The sequence below is a fragment of the Leucopleurus acutus genome (genome assembly GCF_964270905.1).
Source record: "Leucopleurus acutus genome assembly, chromosome: 16".
Classification (NCBI taxonomy): Eukaryota; Metazoa; Chordata; class Mammalia; order Artiodactyla; family Delphinidae; genus Leucopleurus; species Leucopleurus acutus.
The window spans coordinates 21,735,546-21,758,768 of NC_139158.1; the positions used below are offsets into that span (position 1 = coordinate 21,735,546).

At 42.7% G+C, this 23,223-nt stretch overlaps 2 protein-coding genes across 2 annotated transcripts in view; both read right to left on the reverse strand.

Moving 5' to 3' along the window:
- UQCRC2 (ubiquinol-cytochrome c reductase core protein 2) overlaps positions 1–6,820 on the reverse strand; it is a 31,420-nt gene extending 24,600 nt beyond the window's left edge. The window contains exons 1-6 of the mRNA XM_082858180.1: positions 6,723–6,820; positions 3,875–3,958; positions 3,628–3,777; positions 2,608–2,672; positions 1,193–1,249; positions 855–979 (exon numbers count right to left, since the gene is read on the reverse strand). Of these exons, the coding sequence (XP_082714306.1) occupies positions 855–979; positions 1,193–1,249; positions 2,608–2,672; positions 3,628–3,777; positions 3,875–3,958; positions 6,723–6,755 (514 nt within the window). The 5' untranslated portion in view covers positions 6,756–6,820. The remainder of the gene's footprint in view (positions 1–854; positions 980–1,192; positions 1,250–2,607; positions 2,673–3,627; positions 3,778–3,874; positions 3,959–6,722) is intronic.
- A 13,331-nt stretch (positions 6,821–20,151) lies between these two features.
- LOC309972885 (apoptosis-associated speck-like protein containing a CARD) lies at positions 20,152–21,422 on the reverse strand (the record flags this gene model as incomplete). The annotated part of the gene is made up of 2 exons (XM_082856793.1): positions 20,152–20,501; positions 21,107–21,422. 2 exons carry the CDS (start codon positions 21,420–21,422, stop codon positions 20,152–20,154), a joined length of 666 nt encoding a protein of 221 aa, XP_082712919.1.
- Between the last annotated feature and the right edge of the window lie 1,801 nt (positions 21,423–23,223).

The window sequence follows — 23,223 nt, forward strand, 5'->3', positions numbered from 1 at the left end:
AGGATAAGGGCTGGAGCCTCACTGCTACCAGTGGGGAAGAAAGCTACTCTGGACACTGAAATCATCTTTTGTACAATTTTACCATTCTATCTATTTCTTTGGTAGAGGTGTGGAGTAACAAAGTTATCTCCGTGAAATAATATGAGCTAACAGGAACCAAGCACTCATTATGTTCCAGACACTTGACAGGAGACCCTCTCTTGACAGGCCTGCATCTGAGAAGTCCATCCCATTCTAAGCCCCTGCAGCTGGTCACCTGCTTACACCTCAGTGGTCTACCTGCACACTTCCGCTCCTACCAGAAGCGCTATGACTTCTGAGAATCAGTGGTGCTTTTTTTTAAAGATTTGTTTTGCCAGATGTGCTTGTCAAGATTAGATAACTAAACGTTATATAAACACAAATATGAATATAAAAAAGTTTTTTTTTTTTAAAAATTAAGTTGATTACTTTGGAAAGACACAATAAAAGTGAGTTGGCTAAACAATAATAGCAGCAGCAACAATAAACTGCTGCCAGATTTAGTGTAAGCAAAACAACCACTGAAAAAACACCAGGGGTGGGGTGGGGTGGGCAGTAGGGTGGATGGGTGGGGAGATGGGGGGAGGGGGGCGACACAGGCAAAAGGCCTAGGAGTCTATAGTCAATTTACTCACTATCAAAGATGAAAAATAACAATACAAATGTTTAGAAATGAACAATATGTTTTAAAAAGTGGACAAATTTTTGGAGAGGGTATTTTCAAACCCAAGGAGAAAAAGAATTTCGATAGCAATTTTATTCTTCTACAAATTGATCTTCTCAAAAACCCAGTATCTTAGAAACAACGGAATATAATCTAAAAGTGTACTTACGAGCCTGTGGATTCTGAAAAGCCACAGCTTTGTCAATCCTTAGCTGAGACTGAAGGGCAGCTACCTCCCAGCGATGAAATTCTGGTGCTGTGGTGACATTGAGCAGGAACTCCATTAGAATATCACTACAGAAGACAAGATAAGGGTTACCAGTCAAAAATTTAAAACCAACATCCATTCTACATAACTGTATTGCTCTCATTATTAAACTTTAGGCAGTTTGTGAATAATAATCTGAAACCAACATCAGAGGTCATAATGCTACATTAAAAAAAAGACAACTGAGCAACTTAGTATTTCTTTAAAAGCAGATGTTCTAAACACACAAAGGTACTTACACATCATCCCGCAGGCATTCCACAGTATAAGCCATGTTTTCCCTTGTTGAAATCACACTGAGTCAAAAATAAATTACAGTGAATTATCTAAATCAGAAGAACAAGCTTTCCCTTATATCTTTGTTAAGTCAACCAATTCTTTTGGAAAAAATTATTTTGAAGTACATAAAGTATAAATAATAGTATAACAAAAATACACTCAACTAAATTTAAAAAATATTTTTAAAAATCTTAAGAAAACTGCAAATATTTCAACCTTAAAAAAAAAGAAGAAAATCCTGACATGTTACACATGGATAAACCTTGAAGACATTTTGCTAAGTGAAGTCAGTCAGTCATGAAAGGACAACAAACACTGTATGATTCCACTGATACGAGGTACCTAGAGTAGTCAAAATCATATAAAGAGAACACAGAATGGTGGTTGCCTGGGGCCAGGGGAAGAGGGGGATGGGGAGTTAGTGTTTAATAGCTACAGAGTTTCAGTTGGGGAAGATGAAAACATTCTGGACATGGGTGGTGGTGATGGTTGCTTAATGACACTTATTGCCATAGAACTTATACAACAGAAGATGGTAAATTTTACGTTAAGTATATTTTACCACTACTTAAAAAAAAAGGGCAACTTTAAAGTTGAAGGTCTCTTTGTACCATTCCCAGGCTAACCCTCACACTTTCTCCCACTCTAGAGACAAACATAATCATAGGCATTACATATTATTTTGTTAAAAACCTCATACCTTAAAAAAATCTTGAAACTTGTTTTTCCACAAAACATTTTGTTTTAAAGCCTGCTATGTTGAAACAGATTGAGTTCATTCTTAACTGCTGTGTAGTAGTCCCAGCATATTACTATATCATACTTCACTTATGCATGTCTTTAAAGATAGGCATTTAGATTGTTTCCAGTCTCAATAACGATAAAGAATCCCTTTGTGCATGTGGATTAAAAACTGTTAGGTTGTAGAATATGCTCATTTTCAACATTAATAGATAGTCCTTGATTCTTTCCTATGTAGATGTATCAATTTATTCTCCCACCAGCAGTATAAAATGGTATCACACTGTTGATTATAAGTAAATATCATTGTTTCTGGCTTCCTCTTCTGGGAACAGCCTGTTCCTCTCCTATGTCTGTCCATTTACTCTTTGGTTGTTTTTTCCTAATTTGTAGTTCTTTATTTTTCCAAATAATCCTCTCCATGTTACATATGTTGCAAATATCTATTCCTAGTTACTTAAATTTTTACTTTAAGGCATAAAGATATTTTACATTTTATGCAGTCAAATTCATCAGTCTTTTTCTTCTTGTGCCTTAAGAAATTGTTAACCACCTTGATAACAGAGAAAAGTTCCTTTACAATTGATTACCTTCTGGTGTTTTCACTATTTCCGATTACTTATTTTTAACAAACCTTAATTCTCCACCAACTGCTTCAATTCCACGGGTTATCTTGAAAGATGAAGCTCCTTTTGTAGTCTTAGAAATGAAAAAACAATTGTTTTTAGTAGTTTTTTAATGCTAAGCTTGCCAAACATCACTTTATGTCAAAATCTAAAGTCTAATTGTCATTAAATTCAAAAGGAACGCTAACCAAATAGTGAATCCTTTTTAGTTTAAGAATTATAAAACAAAGTTGACCAAAAAGCACAAGTATAGATTTTTATACAAAGTACATTTAGGTAAAAATTCCATTATCAAATAAAGCTTACTGGATTCATCCATTTATTCTGAAAGAGATTTGCGTATGAGAAAGAGTAATTTTCTTTCCGTTTCTGGCACTTCTTTTTTAAAATTAAAAATTTTGTTTTTTACTGATTTCTTATGCTCTAGCACTAACATTCGGATGGACACTAATTTAATGCTTCTCTATGGTAAATATCCTGTGGTTTTTCATGATGTATTAGGGGACTGTACTGGGTTGGAAGTGTCCCCCAAATTCATGTCCACCCAGAACCCGCAAATGTGACCTTATTTGGAAATAGCCTTTGCAGATATAAATATTTAAAATGAGGTCATGCTGGATTAGAGTGGGCCCTAAATCTAATATGACTGGAAAAATTCAATAAGAGGGATATTTGGACACAGAGACACAGAGGGGGCCATGTGAGAACAGGGGCAGATATTGGAATGATGCAGCTGCAAGTCAAGGAATGCCAAGGATTGCTAGCAACCACCAGAAGCTAGGAGAGACAAGGCAAGATTCTTCCTAGAGCCTTTAGAGGGAGCACGGCTCTACTGACACCTTGACTTTGACTTCTAGCCTCTAGAACTGTGAGAGGATAAATTCTTGTTGTTTAAGCCACCCTGTTTGCAGTCATTTGTTACGGCAGCTCCAGGAAACTAATATACGGATGTTGCTTTTAGTTTTTCTTTTCTGTAGGACCAAGGTGCCACAGATTTCTAAACATATTGAGGTAGTAAAGATGCTTACCAAACTGGATGCAAGACGAAGCAAATGAGAGGTTCCTAAATTGTTGGAGTCCTCATATCTGCTGCCTGCTTTAATGAACAAACCAATTCTTGATGCAGGAGCATAGTTTTCGAGAGAAGCAATCACTAAACCATTTGGTAATTTGGTAAACTGTATTTAAAATAAAATAGGGATGTGATTAATGTCTTTATATTACCAAGGACAGTAAGGCACGTATGTGTCCAGTGAGCAACTCAGTGGGACTAACCTCAAGGTCCTGAGGATGTGGAGGCACTCCTGCAGGGGCAGTTGTGGCTTTAGCTTTGGGAGCAACTTTGAGGGAATAAAATCTCTAAACACAAAAAAGACAGGTTACCACATTTCTCAAAAGAATAGTGCATTGTATCCAAGTGGGCCCAAGCAATAGAGGGTGTTCAGTGGTAAAAGAACTCCATGGGGGGATTTAGCTGATTAACTTTACTATGAAATTACTACCCACCAGTTTACCCATGCCACTCTTAAATCTCTAGTTATTTGTGACTTGTAGAGCCTGAAGGAATACTGAGTTGAACATGTTCATTTTGTACTATGTAAAGAATTACTGTATTTTCTTTTACCTTTTAACTACCTTATTAAAACTTCAAGTGGTCCTTTCTAGCTCTAATGCTTTGGAATTTTTTGAAAAAGTGTGGAATAGCCACATTCATACCCTTTTATAGATTTCAGCATTATTGTTTCCCTTATCTGCCCAAAGAGTCTCATCTTTTTAGTCTATTTTCCAATATGACTTCATTTCCTTAATCAGTTTAGTAATCTTTAAAAAAGACAAAGTATATCAAAGAAAACTTCCTCCAGCCCCCGATATTTCCCATAGTATCTTCACTCTCTTCTGTGCTACATTAAGACTACACAACCAAAGGTTTTATCTTCTTTGACTAATATACCCTGAGATTAACAATAGCTTCATCCATAGTAGATTCTCAGTATATATAATATGCAGCCACTGGAAAGGTAAAGGGGTCCTCTTAAATGTCAGATAATGGATCCAAAACGCATAACTTTATTCAGTTTTTTTTTTTGGCAAATGATATATAATGCCACATAATTCATTCTGATTATGTCTAAGGATCTTAAGGTTACTAGTGGAGATGTTGAGAGTTAATCCTTGGTACTCGCAGGATCAAATGAACATGCTGCTAGAGTTTCCCAAGGACCCCCCTCAGAGGCTGCAATGCCTCTACTCCGTGTTGTCCAGGACGGTTTTTTGTTGTGCATTCAGCATCAGTGCTATACTATCGATAAGCTGGTTCCTAGTTTTCATTTGCTGTTAGTGCTTTCAAATTATAAATTCCAATTAGCTTTGCTTTATCATCATCAATTTCGTTTCCTGGGTGTGGTATAGTTAACCCTACTATTGATTCTAGCTTTTGATTTTCCAGAAAGTAAAAAAACTGCTGTGGGCACAGCAGTTCAAATAATCCATAGTTCTATTGCTAAGGTACATTTAGGTGCTCTCCTCTCAAATGTGCCTGAACAGTGATACTTTGTTGGTTAGGTACTTCCTATAATTTGTCCCATTCAAATCTGTTGCAAAATATTATCCTAGGAATTGTCCATACAACTACTATTTTGTTTAAATAACAAAAGATGTATAAATTTACTCTTATGTAAAATAAGTGTTATAAGTAGAAACAATTGCTTTCAAGCTTATTGCAATTTGTTTACATTGGTCCTCTTCAACTCTGTTATCTTTGAGTTCTTTTTTCTACTGGAAGGTGGGGATGGATGCAATGGAGGAAGAGCTTTTGGGGCCTTTTGCCAGTCTAACCGGGCTTCTCTCTAAGGGTTATTAATCACTGGTTAGTCTAGGGGTGCTAAGAAGGGTAAGAGAATTACAGTCTAAATTACAGCTATTTGTATAATTCATATTTTATCTATTTAAACATTAAGCACAGGGAAACTCCACTCCCTGGTCTTCTGCACCTCCTTCTAGAAGGTTACTAGGTTACTCAGTAACCCAGGTACTCTTGACACTTTGGGCTGGAAAATTCTTTATTGTGGGTGGCTTTGTGCACCGTAGGATGTTCAGCAGTAGCACTTCCCCCCAAGCTGTTACAACCAAAAATGTCTCTAGATACATTGCCAACTGTCCCCTGGGGGGCAAAATTGGCCTCGCTGAACTTTTTTTTTTTTTTTTTTTTTTTGCGGTACGCGGGCCTCTCACTGCTGTGGCCTCTCCCGCTGCGGAGCACAGGCTCCGGACGCGCAGGTTCAGCGGCCATGGCTCAAGGGCCCAGCCGCTCCGCGGCATGTGGGATCCTCCCGGACCGGGGCACAAACCGGGTTCCCTGCATCGGCTGGCGGACTCCCAACCACTGCGCCACCAGGTAAGCCCTTCGCTGAACTTTAAATCTCAGAGACTGAGACTGTCCCCCCTTGACAACCACCGGTTCACACTGACCCTAGAGGAGTTTTCCCCAAGCGACAGCTGTGTTTCATTCGGGCTTGAAGGAGGAGTCTTAAGAAGCTCTAGAGAGCACGCCAAGAAACCCTCCTGGATAAACTCTAACAAGAGATCAAGAAAAGCACACTTTATACAGCCAGGACGCCACAGTAACAATCAAGTTCCAGGCACAGTGAAAAAAGCTATAAAGGAATTAACTCATTTCTTCTTTATGATTTTACTCATAAGCCCACTTAACCGTTGGGGAAGCTGATGCTCCGTGATACGCCAAGAAGAGGCCGCAGTTGATAGGTTAGGGATGGGGGACTAGGTCTACGCCGGCCTCCTGCGGCCCAGATCTCGCGGTCTCCTTCTGCACACCAAGTGCAGCAGTGACCTTCAAAGGTGTCTCCACCCGAGTCGCTTCACCTCCGCTCTTAAGCCCTCCCCCTCTCTTCAGGTTTTCCAGCATTAAGTCTTCTCTGCTCAAAGCACGAGCTGGCCTTCCAACGCCCAATCCACCCAGCCTGCAGCCCACTTGGCCGGCAGGATTCACCTGAAGGGCAGAACAAAACCCAAGGCCCCGGGAGCTCAAACCAGGCACCTCCGGTCCGTATGACCTTGCTGACAATCTGCTCCCCCACCCTCCCCCAAGCCCGCCAGCTGTACTCACCGAGAGGGACCCAGCTCTGGCTATTAGCCTCATGGCTCAAGATTGCTCTGAGCCGCGGTCACTGCCGCCTTAGTGTAAAGCAAGATGGCGGCGGACGGCGGGAGCGGCCCAGACTGCCCCGCGGCACTCTTTCCCACGCCTCCTACGTGAGGGGACTCTCTATACGACCGACCGCACTCTACTGCTCCTTGGAGGAGGTTGGAACAGTCCAACTCCTCCAAGTCGCAGGATAGGGAGACGCATAATTTCGTAACGCAGTTTTCAGAAGATAATTTAGATGATTTAAGTTACCGCTTTTTGAGTTCTCTTCCTGGCCCGGATATCCGCTTTTTAATCCTCTTCTGACTACGTCTGCGACAGCCCATCGCACCCCCCCCCTCCACTTTGGATTCTTCTGATCCGGGCTGTCCAATGAAAGAGCCCCGGTTCGCCGGATCCCACCCGCGGCCTCTGGGTTCCAGTCTTCTGAACTTCAGGACTTCCTGCACTGTGGAAGCCGGCGGCGTTAGGAGACTATTCCATATCTGACCTTCTACAGAGACATAGGCTTTGAAGCCGGGTGTGATCGCCTCTTGCTTGGTGAGGTCCTCACTAGCTCATTAGCTCCATAGGAACAGAGCCCTTGTCCAATGAATTCGCCGCTCTAACTCGCAGACCAGGCTTGGTACACATAGGTGAGACCGAAACTTAGGAAATGCTTACGACTAAGGTCTTTGGTCTCATGGAGTATATTTTAGGCTGAGATTACGTAGAAAATAAAAACTGAAATATAGTTTTGTCTTAGAAAAATTAAAATGTTTTGAGTAGTAGTGGTGTGTGTGTGAGAGACTTCTGATCTGAAGCCTGCATATGGAGAGTCACGTGACAGCTTTTGTGGGAAGAAAATTCTATGCTGTCTTCAACGAGTGTTAGCTAATAAGTTGCCTGTGCCAGACACTATGCTAAAGATTAAGGCACGGTCCCTCCCCTTCAGGGAAGTATAATCTCGTACCTTACAACGTTGCGTGGTTGGGAAACCAACATTAGTGTCATTTAGGGGTTTGTTAGAAATGCAGAATCTTCAGATTACATAATGGATCAAAATCTGAGTTTTACAAGGTCCCGAGGTGATTCGTATGCACATTAAAATTTCATAAGGGCTGGCTTTAGGCGTTACAGAGCATAGACAAAATTTATGCCCTCGGCCTGTGTCCGAATTTCTTCACACTTACAAGTGGTTCTCTAACAGGAGATTCCAGGTGACATCTAAGACCCGGTCATTAAGAATCCGGCAGGAGTTCCCTGGTGGCCTAGTGGTTAAGATTCTGCGCTGTCATGGGTTCAATCCTTGGTTAGGAACAGAGATCCCGCAAGCCACGGGTGGTGTGGCCAAAATATATTAAAACAAACAAACAGATCTTAAGACTCTGGCACAAAACTGTGGTAGATTTACATAGTGGTGCATGAGATGATTTAAAGTTGGTACATAAATGAACATTGTTCTACTTTAATAGTTATATATTTATTTTGAATATTTATTATGGCAAGCAATGGTGGTAATGAGTTTCCTCTTGACATATGTTTGTAAAAGAATAAAAGGTTAGTTTGAACAACATTAAGTAAATTAACTACAGGTGATATGAAGATAAGGCAAAAATCATGAAGGTGTTATAATGAGTGAAGTTTGAGAAACATTTTGCTGATCAAGTCACCCACCTGCTTAAACTTTTTCAATGATTTCCCATGTTTTTCAGGATAAAGTTCAAATTGATTAACATGGCATACAAATCTCTGTCTCCAGTACTTTTCTTTATTTTTTAATCCCATCACTCTCCCCCACTTTCCCACCTTGTTGTCCATTCGTTTGTTCTCTACATCTGTGTCTTTATTTCTGCCTTGCAAACCGGTTCATCTGTACCATTTTTCTAGATTCCACATATGTGTGTTTAATATATGATATTTGTTTTTCTCTTTCTGACTTACTTCACTCTGTATGACAGTCTCTAGGTCCATCCACATCTCTATAAATCACCCAATTTCGTTCCTTTTTATGGCTGAGTAATATTCCATTGTATATATGGACCACTTCTTTATCCATTCGTCTGTCAATGGGAAATTAGGTTGCTTCCATACCCTGGTTATTGTAAATAGTGCTGCAATGAACATTGGGGTGCATATGTCTTTTTGAATTATGGTTTTCTCTGGGTTATGCCCTGTAGTAGGATTGCTGGATCATATGGTAATTCTAGTTTTAGTTTTTTAAGGAACCTCCATACTGTTACCCATAGTGGCTGTATCAATTTACATTCCCACAAACAGTTCAAGAGGGTTCCCTTTTCTCCACACCCTCTCCAGCATTTGTTGTTTATAGATTTTCTGATGATGCCCATTCTAACCTGTGTGAGGTGATACCTCATGTAGTCTTGATTTGCGTTTCTCTAATAATGAGTGATGTTGAGCAGCTTTTCATGTGCCTCTTTGCCACCTGTATGTCTTCTTTGGAGAGATGTCTATTTAGATCTTCTGCCCATTTTTTGATTGGGTTGTTTGTGTTTTTAACATTGAGCTGCATGAGCTGTTTATATATTTTGGAGATTAATCCTTTGTCCGTTGATTCATTTGCAAATATTTTCTCCCATTGTGAGGTTTGTCTTTTCGTCTTGTTTATAGTTTCCTTTGCTGTGCAAAAGCTTTTAAGTTTCATTCGGTCCCATTTGTTTATTTTTGTTTTTATTTCCATTACTCTAGGAGGTGGGTCAAAAAAGATCCTGCTGTGATTTATGTCAAAGAGTGTTCTGCCTATGTTTTTCTCGAAGAGTTTTATAGTGTCCGGTCTTACATTTAGGTCTCTAATACATTTTGAGTTTCTTTTTGTGTATGGTGTTAGGGAGTGTTCTAATTTCATTCTTTTACATGTAGCTGTCCAGTTTTCCCAGGACCACTTATTGAAGAGACTGTCTTTTCTCCATTGTATATCCTTGCCTCCTTTGTCAAAGATTAGTTGACCATAGGTGCGTGGGTTTATCTCTGGGCTTTCTATCCTGTTCCATTGATCTATATTTCTGTTTTTTGTCGGGACCACATTGTCTTGATTGCTGTAGCTTTGTAGTATAGTCTGAAGTCAGGGAGTCTGACTCCTCCAGCTCCGTTTTTTTCCCTCAAGATTGCCTTTTGCTATTCAGGGTCTTTTGTGTCTCCATACAAATTTTAAGATTTTTTGTTCTAGTTCTGTAAAAAATGCCATTGGTAGTTTGATAGGGATTGCATTCAGTCTGTAGATTGCTTTGGGTAGTATAGTCATTTTCACAATATTGATTCTTCCAATCCAAGAACATGGTATATCTCTCCATCTGTTTGTGTCATCTTTGATTTCTTTCATCAGTGTCTTATAGTTTTCTGAGTACAGGTCTTTTACGTCCTTAGGTAGGTTTATTCCTAGCTATTTTATTCTTTTTGTTGCAGTGGTGAATGGGAGTGTTTCCTTAATTTCTCTTTCAGATTTTTCATCATTAGTGTATAGGACTGCAAGAGATTGCTGTACATTAATTTTATATCCTGCAACTTTACTAAATTCATTCATTAGCTCTAGCAGTTTTTTGGTGACATCTTTAGGATTCTCTGTGTATAGTATCATGTCATCTACAAAAAGTGACAGTTGTACTTCTTCTTTACCAATTTATATTCCTTTTGTTTCTTTTTCTTCTCTGATTGCCATGGCTAGGACTTCCAAAACTGCTGAATAATAGTGGCGAGAGTGGACATCCTTGTCTTGTTCCTAATCATAGTGGAAATCCTTTCAGTTTTTCACCTTTGAGAATGATGTTTGCTGTGGGCTTGTCGTATATGGCCTTTATTATGTTGAGTTAGGTTCCCTCTATGTACATTTTCTGGAGAGTTTTTATTATAACTGGGTGTTGAATTTTGTCAAAAGCTTTTTCTGCATCTATGAGATGATCATATGGTTTTTATTATGCAATTTGTTAATATGGTGTATCACACTGATTGATTCGCATATATTGAAGAATCCTTACATCCCTGGGATAAATCCCACTTGATCATGGTATAAGATCCTTTTAATGTGTTGTTGGATTCTGTTTGCTAGTATTTTGTTGAGGATTTTTGCATCCATATTAATCAGTGATATTGGTCTGTAATTTTCTTCTTTTGTAGTATGTCTGTCTGGTTTTGGTATCAGGGTGATGGTGGCCTTGTAGAATGAGTTTGGGAGTGTTCCTTCCTCTGCAGTTTTTTAGAAGAGTTTGAGAAGGATGGCTGTTAGCTCTTCTCTAAATGTTATAATTCACCTGTGAAGCCATCTGGTCCTGGACTTTCGTTTATTGGAAGATTTTTAATTACAGTTTCAATTTTATTACTTGTGATTGGTCTGTTCATATTTTCTGTTTCTTCCTTGTTCAGTCTTGGAAGGTTATACCTTTCTAAGTATTTGCCCATTTCTTCCAGGTTGTCCATTTTATTGGCATATAGTTGCTTGTAGTAGTGTCTTAGGATGCTTTGTATTTCTGCAGTGTCTGTTGTAACTTCTCCTTTTTCATTTCTTATTTTGTTGATTTGAGTCCTCTCCCTCTTTCTTGATGAGTGTGGCTAAAGGTTTATCAATTTTGTTTATCTTCTCAAAGAACCAGCTTTTAGTTTTATTGATCTTTGCTGTTGTTTTCTTTGTTTCTATTTCATTTATTTCTGCTCTGATCTTTATGATTTCCTTCCTTCTACTAACTTTGGGTTTTGTTTGTTCTTCTTTCTCTACTTGCTTTAGGTGTAAGGTCAGATTGTTTATTTGAGTTTTTCTTTTTTCTTGAGGCATTGCTATAAACGTCCCTCTTAGAACTGCTTTTGCTGCATCCCATAGGTTTTGGACTGCTGTGTTTTCATTGTCATTTGTCTCTAGGTATTTTTTGGTTTCCTCTTTGATTTCTTCATTGATCTCTTGGTTATTTAGTAACATATTGGTTAGTCTCCATGTGTTTGTGTTTTTTACTTTTTCTTCCCTGTAATTGATTTCTAGTCTCATAGAGTTGTGGTCGGAAAAGACCCTTGATATGATTTCAATTTTCTTAAATTTACTGAGGCATGATTTGTGACCCAAGATGTGATCTATCCTGGAGAATGTTCTGTGTGCACTTGATAAGAAATTCTATTCTGTTGTTTTTGGATGGAATGTCCTCTAAATATTGATTAAGTCCGTGTGGTCTCTTGTGTCATTTAAAGCTTGTGTTTCATTATTAATTTTCTGTCTGGATGATCTGTCCTTTGGAGTAAGTGAGGTGTTAAAGTCCCCCACTATTATTGTGTTACTGTCAATTTCCTCTTTTATAGCCATTTTATAGCATTTGCCTTATGTATTGAGGTGCTCCTATGTTGGGTGAATATATATTTATAATTTTTATATCTTCTTCTTGGATTGATCCCTTGATCATTATGTAGTGTCCTTCCTTGTCTCTTGTACCATTCTTCTTTCTTTTTAATAAATTTATTTGTTTATTTTATTTATTTATTTTTGGCTGCATTGGGTCTGTGTTGCTGCATATAGGCTTTCTCTAGTTGCAGCGTGCAGGGGCTACTCTTTGTTATGGTGTGCGGCTTCTCATTGCAGTGGTTTCTCTTGTTGCAGAGCATGGGCTCTAGGCATGCAGTCTTCAGTGGTTGTGGCACGTGGGCTCAGTAGTTGTGGCTCACGGACTTAGTTGCTCCACAGCATGTGGGATCTTTCCAGACCAGGGATTGAACTCATGTCCCCTGTGTTGGCAGGTGGATTCTTAACCACTGTGCCACCAGGGAAGTCCCCTATTTGTAATTTTATTGATTTGAGTCTTCTCCCTTTTTTTCATGATGAGTCTGGCTAATGGTTTATCAATTTTGTTCATCTTCCCAAAGAACCAGCTTTTAGTTTTATTGATCTTTGCTATTGTGTCCTTCATTTCTTTTTTATTTATTTCTGATTTGATCTTTATGATTTTTTTCCTTCTGCTAACCTTGGTGTTTTTTTTTGCTGTTGTTGTTCTTCTCTCTCTAATTGCTTTAGGTGTAAGGTTAGGTTGTTTATTTGAGATTTTTCTTGTTTCTTGAGGTAGGATTATATTGCTATAAACTTCCCTCTTAGAACTGCTTTTGCTGCATCCCATAGGTTTTGGGTCATCGTGCTTTCATTGTCATTTGTTTCTAGGTGTATTTTGATTTCATTTTTGAATTCTTCAGTGATTCCTTGGTTCCCTAGTAGCATATTGTCTAGCCTCCATGTGTTTGTATTTTTTACAGTTTTTTTCCTGTAATTGATATCTAGTCTCATAGCGTTGTGGTCAGAAAAGATGCCTGATATGATTTCAATTTTCTTAAATTTACGGAGGCTTGATTTGTGACCCAAGATGTGATCTATCCTGGAGAATGTTCTGTGTGCACTTGAGAAGAATTTCTATTCTGTTGTTTTTAGATGGAATGTCCTATAAATATTGATTAAGTCCATCTGGTCTAATGTGTCATTTAAAGCTTGTGTTTCCTGGGGCTTCCCTGGTGGCACAGTGGTTAAGAATCTGCCTGCCAGTACAGGGGACACAGGTTCGAGCCTTAGTCCGGGAAGATCCCACATGCCACGGAGCAACTAAGCCCATGTGCCACAACTACTGAGCCTGCACTGTAGAACCCATGTGCCACACTACTGAAGCCATGCACCTTAGAGCCCGTGCTCCGCAACAAGAGAAGCCACTGCAATGAGACACTTGCGCACTGCACGGAAGAGTGACCCCACTCGCCCCAACTAGAGAAAGCATGCGGGCAGCAATGAAGACCCAATGTAGCCAAAAAATAAATAAATAAAGTTAAATTTTTTTAAAAAAAGCTTGTGTTTCATTATTTATTTTCTGTTTGGATGATCAGTCCATTGATGAAAGTGGGGTGTTAAATTCCCCTAGTATTATTGTGTTACTGTGGATTTCCCCTTTTATGGCTGTTAGCATTTGCCTTACATATTGAAGTGCTCCTATGTTGAGTGCGTAGATATTTACAATTGTCATATCTTCTTGGATTGATCCCTTGATCATTGTGTAGTGTCCTTCCTTGTGTCTTGTAATAGTCTTTATTTTAAAGTCTGTATTGTCCTATATGAGTATTGCTACTGCAGCTTTCTTTTGATTTCCATTTGCATGAGATATCTTTTTCCATTCCCTTACATTTGGTCTGTATGTGTCCCTAGGTTTGAAGTGGGTCTCTTGTAGACAGTGTACATATAGGTGTTGTTTTTGTATCCATTCATCCAGTCTGTGTCTTTGGTTGGATTGTTTAATCCATTTACATTTAAGGGAATTATTGATATGTATGTTCCTATTACCATTTTCTTAACTGTTTGGGGTTTCTTTTTGTAGGTCTTTTTCTTCTCTTGTGTTTCCTGCCTGGAGAAGTTTCTTTAGCATTTGTTGTACAGCTGGTTTGGTGGTGCTGAATTCTCTTAACTTTTGCTTGTCTGTAAAGCTTTTGATTTCTTCATCAAATCTGAATGAGATCCTTGCCGGGTTGAGTAATCGTGGTTGTAGATTTTTCTCTTTCAACACTTTAAATATATCCTGTCACTCCCTTCCGACCTGCAGAGTTTCTGCCAAAAAATCAGCTGATAACCTTATCGGGATTCCCTTGTATGTCATTTGTTGCTTTTCCCTTGCTGCTTTTAATATTTTTTCTTTGACTTTAATTTTGGTTAGTTTGATTAATATGTATCTTGGTGTGTTTCTCCTAGGGTTATCCTGTATGGGACTCTCTGTGCTTCCTAAACTTGGGTGGCTATTTCCTTTCCCATGTTAGGGCTGTTTTTGACTATAATCTTTTCAAATATTTTCTCAGACCCTTTCTCTTTCTATTCTTCTTCTGGGACCCCTATAGTTCAAAAGTTGGTGCATTAACTGTTTCCCAGAAGTCTCTGAGACAGTCATTTCTTTTCATTCTTTTTTCTTTATTCTGTTATTCGGCAGTTATTTCCACCATTCTGTCCTCCAGCTCACTTATTCATTCTTCTGCCTCAGTTATTCTGCTATTGATTACTTCTAGTGTATTTTTCATTTCAGTTATTGTGTTGTTCCTCACCATTTGTTTGTTCTTTAGTTCTATGTCCTTGTTAAACACTTCTTATATTTTCTCAATCCATGCCTCCATTCTATTTCCGAGACTGTGGATCATCTTTACCATCATCACTCTGAATTCTTTTTCAGGTAGATTGCCTATTTCCTCTTCATATATTTGGTCTAACAGGTTTTTACCTTGCTCCTTCATCTGTAACACGTTTCTCTGTCGTCTCGTTTTTGTTGATGGGCGTGGCTGTGTTCCTGTCTTGCTGGTTGTTTGATCCCAGGCGTCCAGCACTGGAGCTTGCAGGCAGTTGGGTGGAGCTGGATCTTGGTGCCGAGATGAGGACCTCTGGGAAAGCTCACACCAATTAATATTTCCTCGGGCCTGAAGTTCTCTGGTAGTCCAGTGGCTCAGACTCGGTGCTCCCACCACAGGGGCTCAGGCCTGACCCCCGGCCTGGGAACCAAGACCCCACAAGCAACAAGGTGTGGCAAAAACCAACCAAACAAACAGAAAAACCCTAAAATAGACAAAGCCCAAGGCAAATAATAAAAACAAAACCAACCAAACAAAAAAAACACAAAACCTGAGACAAATAACAAAAACAAATCCAAGCAAACAAAAAGCAAACCAACAACAACAAAACAACATGGTTAGGAAAAAACAAAACACCCAAACAAACAAGAAGGCCCCCAAACCATAACCAGTAATAGAAATGAAACTAAACAGAAAACAAACAATAATACAAAATAAAAAAACAAACTAAAAGAAAAGCTAAGAGAAAAGACAAACACTAAAATGACAAAAACAAACAAACAAAAGATAAAAAAGCAAAAAAATAACAAAATGAAAGAAAACAACACAAAAATATCAAAAGAACAAACCACCACCACCGAGAAAACAAAAAACAGACAACAAGTGGAAAAGAGCAGAACAATAACAGAATAAAAAATAAAATAAGAAAAATAAAAAATATATTAGAAAAAATAAAAATGAAGCAATGACAAAACGAAAGAGGATAGCAACAAAAAATAAAATAAAATTGAAAAAATGAAAAATTCCCTGGTGCCTCTGCTATCAGTGTCCTTGCGCCTACAGTGAGCTACATCCAATCCCCGCCCCCCCAGGAGGCCCTCCGAGACCTCTAAGTAGGTCTCTGGACCTGCTGTGTCAGCCCCACCTCTGCATGTGTTCCTTTTACCAGCATCTGCTCCTGAACCTGGCCTGGAGCACACATGCTCGTGTAGGCCAGGTGGGTGCAGCCTTCCACAGGTGTGTCCACAGGGGCCGGGACAGCCAGAGGAGGCTTTGGAGGATGGTGGCACTTGGCCCTCCTGGACCCATGTGGCCGGAGGAGGCTTTGTCAGGGGCGGCCCATGGGCCACCACAGAGGCTTGGACGGGGGAGGGCTGGTGCTCGGGTCCGTTGGGACTGCGGGACCCTCACAGGCTTTGGCGGACGTGGGACTCAGGCCCAGGACCTGTGCAGCCATACTAAAATTCCTAATATGCTTGAGGCAGGACCAGACAGATGTCAGGAGTTTGGGTCTGGGAATAGTGCTCTGTGGATGGATTGTGCTCTCTCAGCTCCTTGGATTGTGGCCTTAGCCTTAAACCTTGGGGTTATAGTGCTAGCAAGAAGGGCTCCTTTAACAGGAAGGATGATTGAGAGCCACCAGTGTGGGGACTGGAGACAGGAAGGGAGCTTGGCCTACAGGGTCGAAGATTGGAGGTTCCTTGCATGTAGCGGGGAACCAAGCTTAGGCAATTGCAGGTAGAGAATGTCAAGGAGGGTGGGGTGGGGTGGGTATGGGAAGAAGAAACTGAAGGGAGCGGGAGCCAGGCTTTCTAGGTGGCGTCTTGCACATGCACCTCAGGGTGGCAGTGTTGCACAACTGCACTGATTTTCTGTAGCTGTTTCTGCAGGATCCTTAGGGCCTCACTGCAGCCTGCTCACGGTAAGAACCTGTCTGTTAGATCTAGCCTGATGGCTGTTTTTCATTTGTTTGTTTGTTTTAGTTTATTTTTTCCCAGAATTTGAGGGGAAGCAGGCCCATCCTGTGTACTCTTTCCCTGAGTGAAAAGCAAGGCAAATCCCCATGTAAGAAGGCTTCTGCAAACCTGTTGCAGTCTAACTGAGGTGGCAGAGCCAGATCCTCCCTGTAGCGTTGTGTGTCTAAGTTGAATACGTACCTGAATCACTTGGAAGTATGGTTAGCAGGTGGGTTCTAATTCCATGTGTAGGTCTTGGTGGGGTACAAGCTCTCTGGTGATGCTGCTGTTTCAGCAGCACACTTTTAGAGCCATGCTCTAAAGTTCTGCAGAGACTCCTCTTCTGCTCATTCCCCCACCTTCTCTGTGAAGGGGTAAGTGATTTGGTATAAAGCTTTCTGTGTAGACAATTTGAGCCAGGAGCTAAGAAAAAGGTCACTCACAGAAGGCTGGGTCTTGCATATGGGTTTTTGTTCTAATTAGCACAGGCCCAGTGAACATTGGGTATTGATCTGCTTGTTCTTTTTTCAGTCTTGTGATGCTTAGAGGTTTGGGCAGAAAATGGTGATTGTTTCAGATTGAGGGCCACTGAGGGGCCTAAGCCATTGAGCAGCTAGGAACAAAAACATCCTGGAGGGCTTCCCTGGTGGCGCAGTGGTTGAGAGTCCGCCTGCCGATGCAGGGGACACGGGTTTGTGCCTCGGTCCGGGAAGATCCCAGATGCCATGGAGCGGCTGGGCCCGTGAGCCATGGCCGCTGAGCCTGTGCGTCCAGAGCCTGTGCTCCGCAACGGGAGAGGCCACAACAGTGAGAGGCCCGTGTACTGCAAAAAACAAACAAACAAAAACATCCTGGAGATCACTGTTGACACTAATGTGTGCTCACTGTGGGCATCTGCTGTTAGGTGATGAGCTGTGTCCTGTTGTCCGTACTTTATAGATTGGGATGCTTAGGTACAAACTGCCCTTAAGTCTCATAACTCATGAGTGAAGTGGAGCAGGGATTTGAATCTATCCTTTGGCTGCAGAAGTTGTGTCCTTAACCAGTATGCTGTGGCTGGTAGAACTCTGAGCCTCGCCCTTCCTCCCCCTCCAATAAAAAGGAAAAATAAAGCCCCCAAGAAGTCTTTCAACTTAGTGGAGCTGTTTCTTAGAACCATACCTTTTGCCTCAGGCCTGCCCTGGTTTTTGTAGCTGCTCTGTTTGAGCATCTGCTGTGCAGGGAAGTGTTAGTTATGGCTCCATCTCATGAGAAGCACTGGGTTCCTGTGAAGTTTTTGAAGAAATCCTCTGTCAGACACTAGACATACACAGGAACTGCTGTTTATTATTTTTCACATGCAAGGCACTGTACAGAGGTTGAAAATATGTCTTTTTATGGGGCTTGCTCTAATGGGAGGGTCTTGTGTGAAAATAGACATGACAATATGGTTTGCTCTCCCACAGGGACAGTAGGTGAAAATGCCACTGGAGACCAGAGGAAGGCCACCTGTGGGCATGCTAGGACAGATGGGTTTCAAGGTGTCCAGAGTTAAGGGACCAATGTGTGCTAGGGCATGGGGTGTCAGTAGTGTTGGGATCCAGGGGTAGGTGAAAAGGAAGGTAGGAGAGTTTGGATGGATCATTCAGGATCAGGCTGGAAGAGGGGCTTAGGTGTCCTAGTGTTAGAAGGGAGTCCATGTCCATCATCAGTTTTGATCACTCAGGACCTTGAAGGTGGTTGACTAGAAGCAGGGAGATCAGGAAGCCTGTTGTGGGTAAGACATGAAGGCATAAGCCAGATGGGGGTAGTGAAGTTGAAAAGGAAGGTGTTTGGATATAAGCTGGAAGACTGACTAAATCTGGGCTTTCTGGAACAGGCTAGGATTTCTTATTTTCTGGTTAGGCTGCTGCTGTTGCCATATGTCGAGATACAGGGGTAGTAAAAGGAAGACAACTTCAGTTTGGGAAATGGTAAGGTCCTTGCAGAACGTAAGTGAACAAACACATCTCAGGGATTGAATAAGGCTTGGTTTATAAGATTTAAGAAAACTTGGTAGAAAAGGGCTGAGGGTGAAATGGGGAACATCAGCATTTATTTTGTGGGGTGGCTGACTAAAGAAGATAAGCCCAGGGGATCCTCAGTATTGGGGCTGGATCCCGATTTGGGGGAAGCTCAGCTTTCCTCCTGGAGTCCTAAATGGCATTAGGAGCAGTCCCATGTGACTGTGTAGCCTTGACAGTGGTCATTAGCTTAGCTTCTTGGTAGCTTCCTCCTACAGCAAATTACTTGTTCTCTCCTGTTGCTCTGGTGATCTGGTCATCAGAATAGGGAAATGTTACACAGACTCTGTGTGTGTGTGTGTGTGTGTGTGTGTGTGTGTGTGTGTGTGTGTGTGTGTGTGTGTGTGTGGAGGGAGGCGGGGAATAAAAACTACATTTGCTAATTCTTGTGTTTAGGGAGGGTATTCCAAGTGAAGCCTTCATACAGCTTTGTTCATTCTGCACTGGTGTATCATTGTGAATGGTACACCTTGCACCCTCATACCTGGATCCCTGAGTCTGATGATCTGACTCCTAGGGATAGGATAACTGGCCTCCTTGGGGCCTGCCTGTTGCTTTGCATCCGCCCCTTCTAAGCCAGAAAGAATTTGGGTGCAAAATGTACTCAGGAAGTGGTCCTAGGATCCTGGTTCCCTAACAGCCTCTGGAAAGGCCCCTTAAGTGCTGTTTTCTGGAAATAGATATCTGTATTTTCTTTTGTTGGCACAATTCCATCAAGAGAAGGAACAGCTACTAGAACTCATTTCCTAAAGTTCTGCTTTTGTGGTTGGCATGTTTTCTGGGCAAAGTGTGACCTATAACCCCTCTTGCACTAGGTGGGAGGGAGCAGAGGGAGGAGTGACGCCTGCTGGTGTCCGTGCCAGAAGGAGCCCTAGGGACACTCGGTGGCTTGCGCTCGTCTGTCCTGTTTAGATGATACTCTTGTCACTTCTCCTGAAAATTGCTCTCATTTTGCAAATTTTTTTTCCTATGAAAAAGTGAGAGAATTGGAAGAGAAGCTTGGTAGACGAGTCTGTTTCTAAATGCATCTGTCAAATATGGCCCCCCACAGTTCAGGCCCTTTGTACATACCTCTATTTTAATTTTTAGACCTTGGCCACAAGGCTAACTTGTATTCACAGGTCTCAAGGGCAGACCCTCTGGGGTGGCATTGAAGGAGCCACAAAATGGTGAGGGACTATTCCATGGTGACTGAGGCAGGAAGGATGAAGTGTCTGGGGAGCCTGCTGCCCCAGGAACAGGCGGAAACTAGAGCTTCACCTGAGCCTCTGTGGGGCTTGGATGTGTAGCTCAGCTCCGCATGTGCTTCCAGGCTGGAAGTAGGAAACACACCAAGTACAAGCTGGTTTTTCATATATCGTGTATAAAAAAAATCAGAGACTCCAGGTAAGATGGCTGGAACAGCCAGGGGTTGTCTGTGGGACCGCTGCTGGGGAAGATGCCTCGGCTCTGCTCCAGGTCGACCACCAGGTAGGGCTGGGTGTCCCTCAGGGCCTGGAGGAGCAGATCCTTGCAGGTCAGGTTCCAGGCTGGAGCAAAGCTGAAGAGCTTCCTCATCGTGGTAGGATCGGTGCGCTCCGCCCGCACTGCCTGGTACTGCTCCTCTGTCAGGACCTTCCCGTACAGGGCGTCCAGCACCCCATCCACGTCTGTGACGCGCGCAATGAGGGCCGCCCGATGCTGCTCCACAAAGTGCAGTGCTGGGGCGGGAGGGAGGAGAGGGGATGAGCTGGGACCAGGGTGGGTGCTGGAGCCTGTCCCTCTTGAACACTAGGCTTTCTTCAGAAATTGCCCTGAATGCAACCCTAAGCGGTGGGGCTCAAGGTGGGCATGCCACCAGGACTCTACCTATAGTGGGATGAGTTTAACTTTGTCTCCCTTTCTCCTCCCAACCAGGCTCGGGCCCTGGAGGTGTGTGAGTAGGTGGGTGGGGAGGGTTGGTCTAGCTTTGCGCTCTCTGGGTGCTCTTGGCCTTGGGACAACAGATTCAGGCTGTGCAGGGGGGCAGTGGGGCGGGGCTGGTGAGGTGCCCAGGTAGGTGAGGTTGGGTGTTGAAGGCTTTACTTGGCTGCTGTCTGGCGAGGGGCCTTCATCTCGGTTGGCACGGTTCTAGGGCCTGTAAGAAAATGTTAAGTGGTGTCTCCAAGTCTTTCTGGGGTCAGGGATCTCCTGGTCCGGAAGCCAAGGTCAGTACCAAGCCTCCCCAGCAGGAGAAGCTTTTATTAAAGGGTAGGAGGAACAGGAAGCGAAAGCGCGGGGAGAGGCAAATGTTCGGGTTGGGAGGAGGGTACAGATGAGGGCATACTGGTCTGGACCTCTGCGCGGAGGGTGGAGGAGGTGAGCTCCCCCTTGCCCCAGGTCTCCTGCAGCTGCTCCGCCACCTCCTGCATGCCCATGTCGCGAAGCACGAGCGCCGTGAGGTCGGCACCGTACGCCTCCAGATAGTAGCTGACGAGCTTGTCGGTGAGGTGCACAGCATCCGTGGGTAGCAGCGTCCCCCGTGGGATGCGCGCATAGCCTTCATGCAGCGGCACTGAAAGCAGCTTCGTCTTGAACTTCTTGAACTCCTCTGCAGTCAGGTTCTCCAGCGCATCCAGGATGGCATCACGCATGCACCCCATGGCTCCCGGGGTCCCCCACTGTAGCTCACTTGGGCTGTCTGCCAAGCAGGAGGTCTGCTCTGCGGCGGGACCTGGAACTCTCCGCCTTCTCTCAACTCTGGCCTCTGCCCCAGAACATTGCCCTCGGGTGTAAGGCTCCCGACTATCCCGTTCCTTCCCATCCTCTCCTGGCCATCAGGGGGCGCCCAGATCGCATCCTTTGGCTGGTCTATGAGGTGGGACCCAGGAGACCGGGTGGAAAAGGGCTCATGGGTGGTGCCTGCCTCTCCAGGCTTGGACTAGCTAGCACACATCAGGAACCTGGTTTATTGGAGCGCTAAGGCTTAGAACTGTGGAATTTTAGAACCCTGAAATCTCCATGTTTCCCTAAACCTTAGCATCCTCTCTGACATGTCATAGAATCAGAGTCATAGAATCCTAACAGCCAGACCATGTAGCTTCCCAAATTCTGGGGAATACTGGGGAGAAATGAGGTGTCAAAAGAGTGTAGAGGGCTTCCCTGGTGGCGCAGTGGTTGAGAGTCCACCTGCGGACGCTGGGGACACGGGTTCGTGCCCCGGTCCGGGAAGATCCCACATGTCAGAGCGGCTGGGCCCATGAGCCATGGCCGCTGAGCCTGCGCGTCCAGAGCCTGTGTTCCGCAATGGGAGAGGCCACAACAGTGAGAGGCCTGCATACCGCAAAATATAAAAAATAATTTTAAAAAAAGAGTGTAGGGGCTTCCCTGGTGGCACAGTGGTTAAGAATCCGCCTGCCAATGCAGGGGACACGGGTTCCAGCCCTGGTCTGGGAAGCCCCTTTAAAAAAAAAAAAAAAATTAAAAAAAAAAGAGTGTAGAGATAACTGTGTGTGCTTTATCTCTCCAAACCTCAGTTTCGTTATCTATAAAATGGGGATAATAACACTCACTCTTCCACTTAGTAAATATTCCAACATAACGTGGGCTACCTGATGGTACCTGAGACCTTGACAAATGCTTCCTGGGAGAGCCAGAATTTGGTCCCCCAGGAATTGAATTTCTTGGGAAGTGATGACAAGAGACCCTTGCAATGGTTGAGAAAATTCTTGACTGGAGGGAAAGTCATGGGTAGAGAGCAATTCTGGGGTCAGAGGGCTTGACCCAGAAGAGCAGATGAAAGGTGGTGTGGGATGGCATTGGAGGCCAAGCTGTGCCCAGAATCATTAACTTGCCCTTAACATGGCTGGGAAGGCCCTGCTGGTCTGTCCCTGTGGACCTCCCCAGCCTTGTCTTGCACCACACCCTGCCCCCCACTCCACCTCTGAGTTCCAACCACACTGGCCTCTCAGTTCCTCAAATCTGCCAGGCTCCTTTGCTTCTCCAAGCCTTTGCACATGCTGTTCCCTCAGCCTGGAGCTCTCTTCCCTCACTCTTTGCCTGACAAACTCTCAAGACTTTAGGTCTTAAGTTAAATGCTACTTCCTCTGGGAGGAAGTATATTAACGCGTATATGTGAAATCTAGAAAAATGGTACAGATGAACCGGCTTGCAAGGCAGAAATAGAGACACAGATGTAGAGAACGAACGTATGGACACCAAGGGGGGAAAGCAGGGGAGGGGTGGTGGTGGGATGAACTGGGAGATTGGGATTGACATATATACACTAATAAGTATAAAATAGATAGCTAATAAGAACCTGGTGTATAAAAAAAACAAAATTCCAAAAAAAATAATGATAAAGGGATCAATTAACTAAGAGGATACAACATTTATAAATATTTATGTACCCTACCTCAGAGCACCTATATAAAGCAAATATTTAAAGAACTGAAGGGAGAAGTA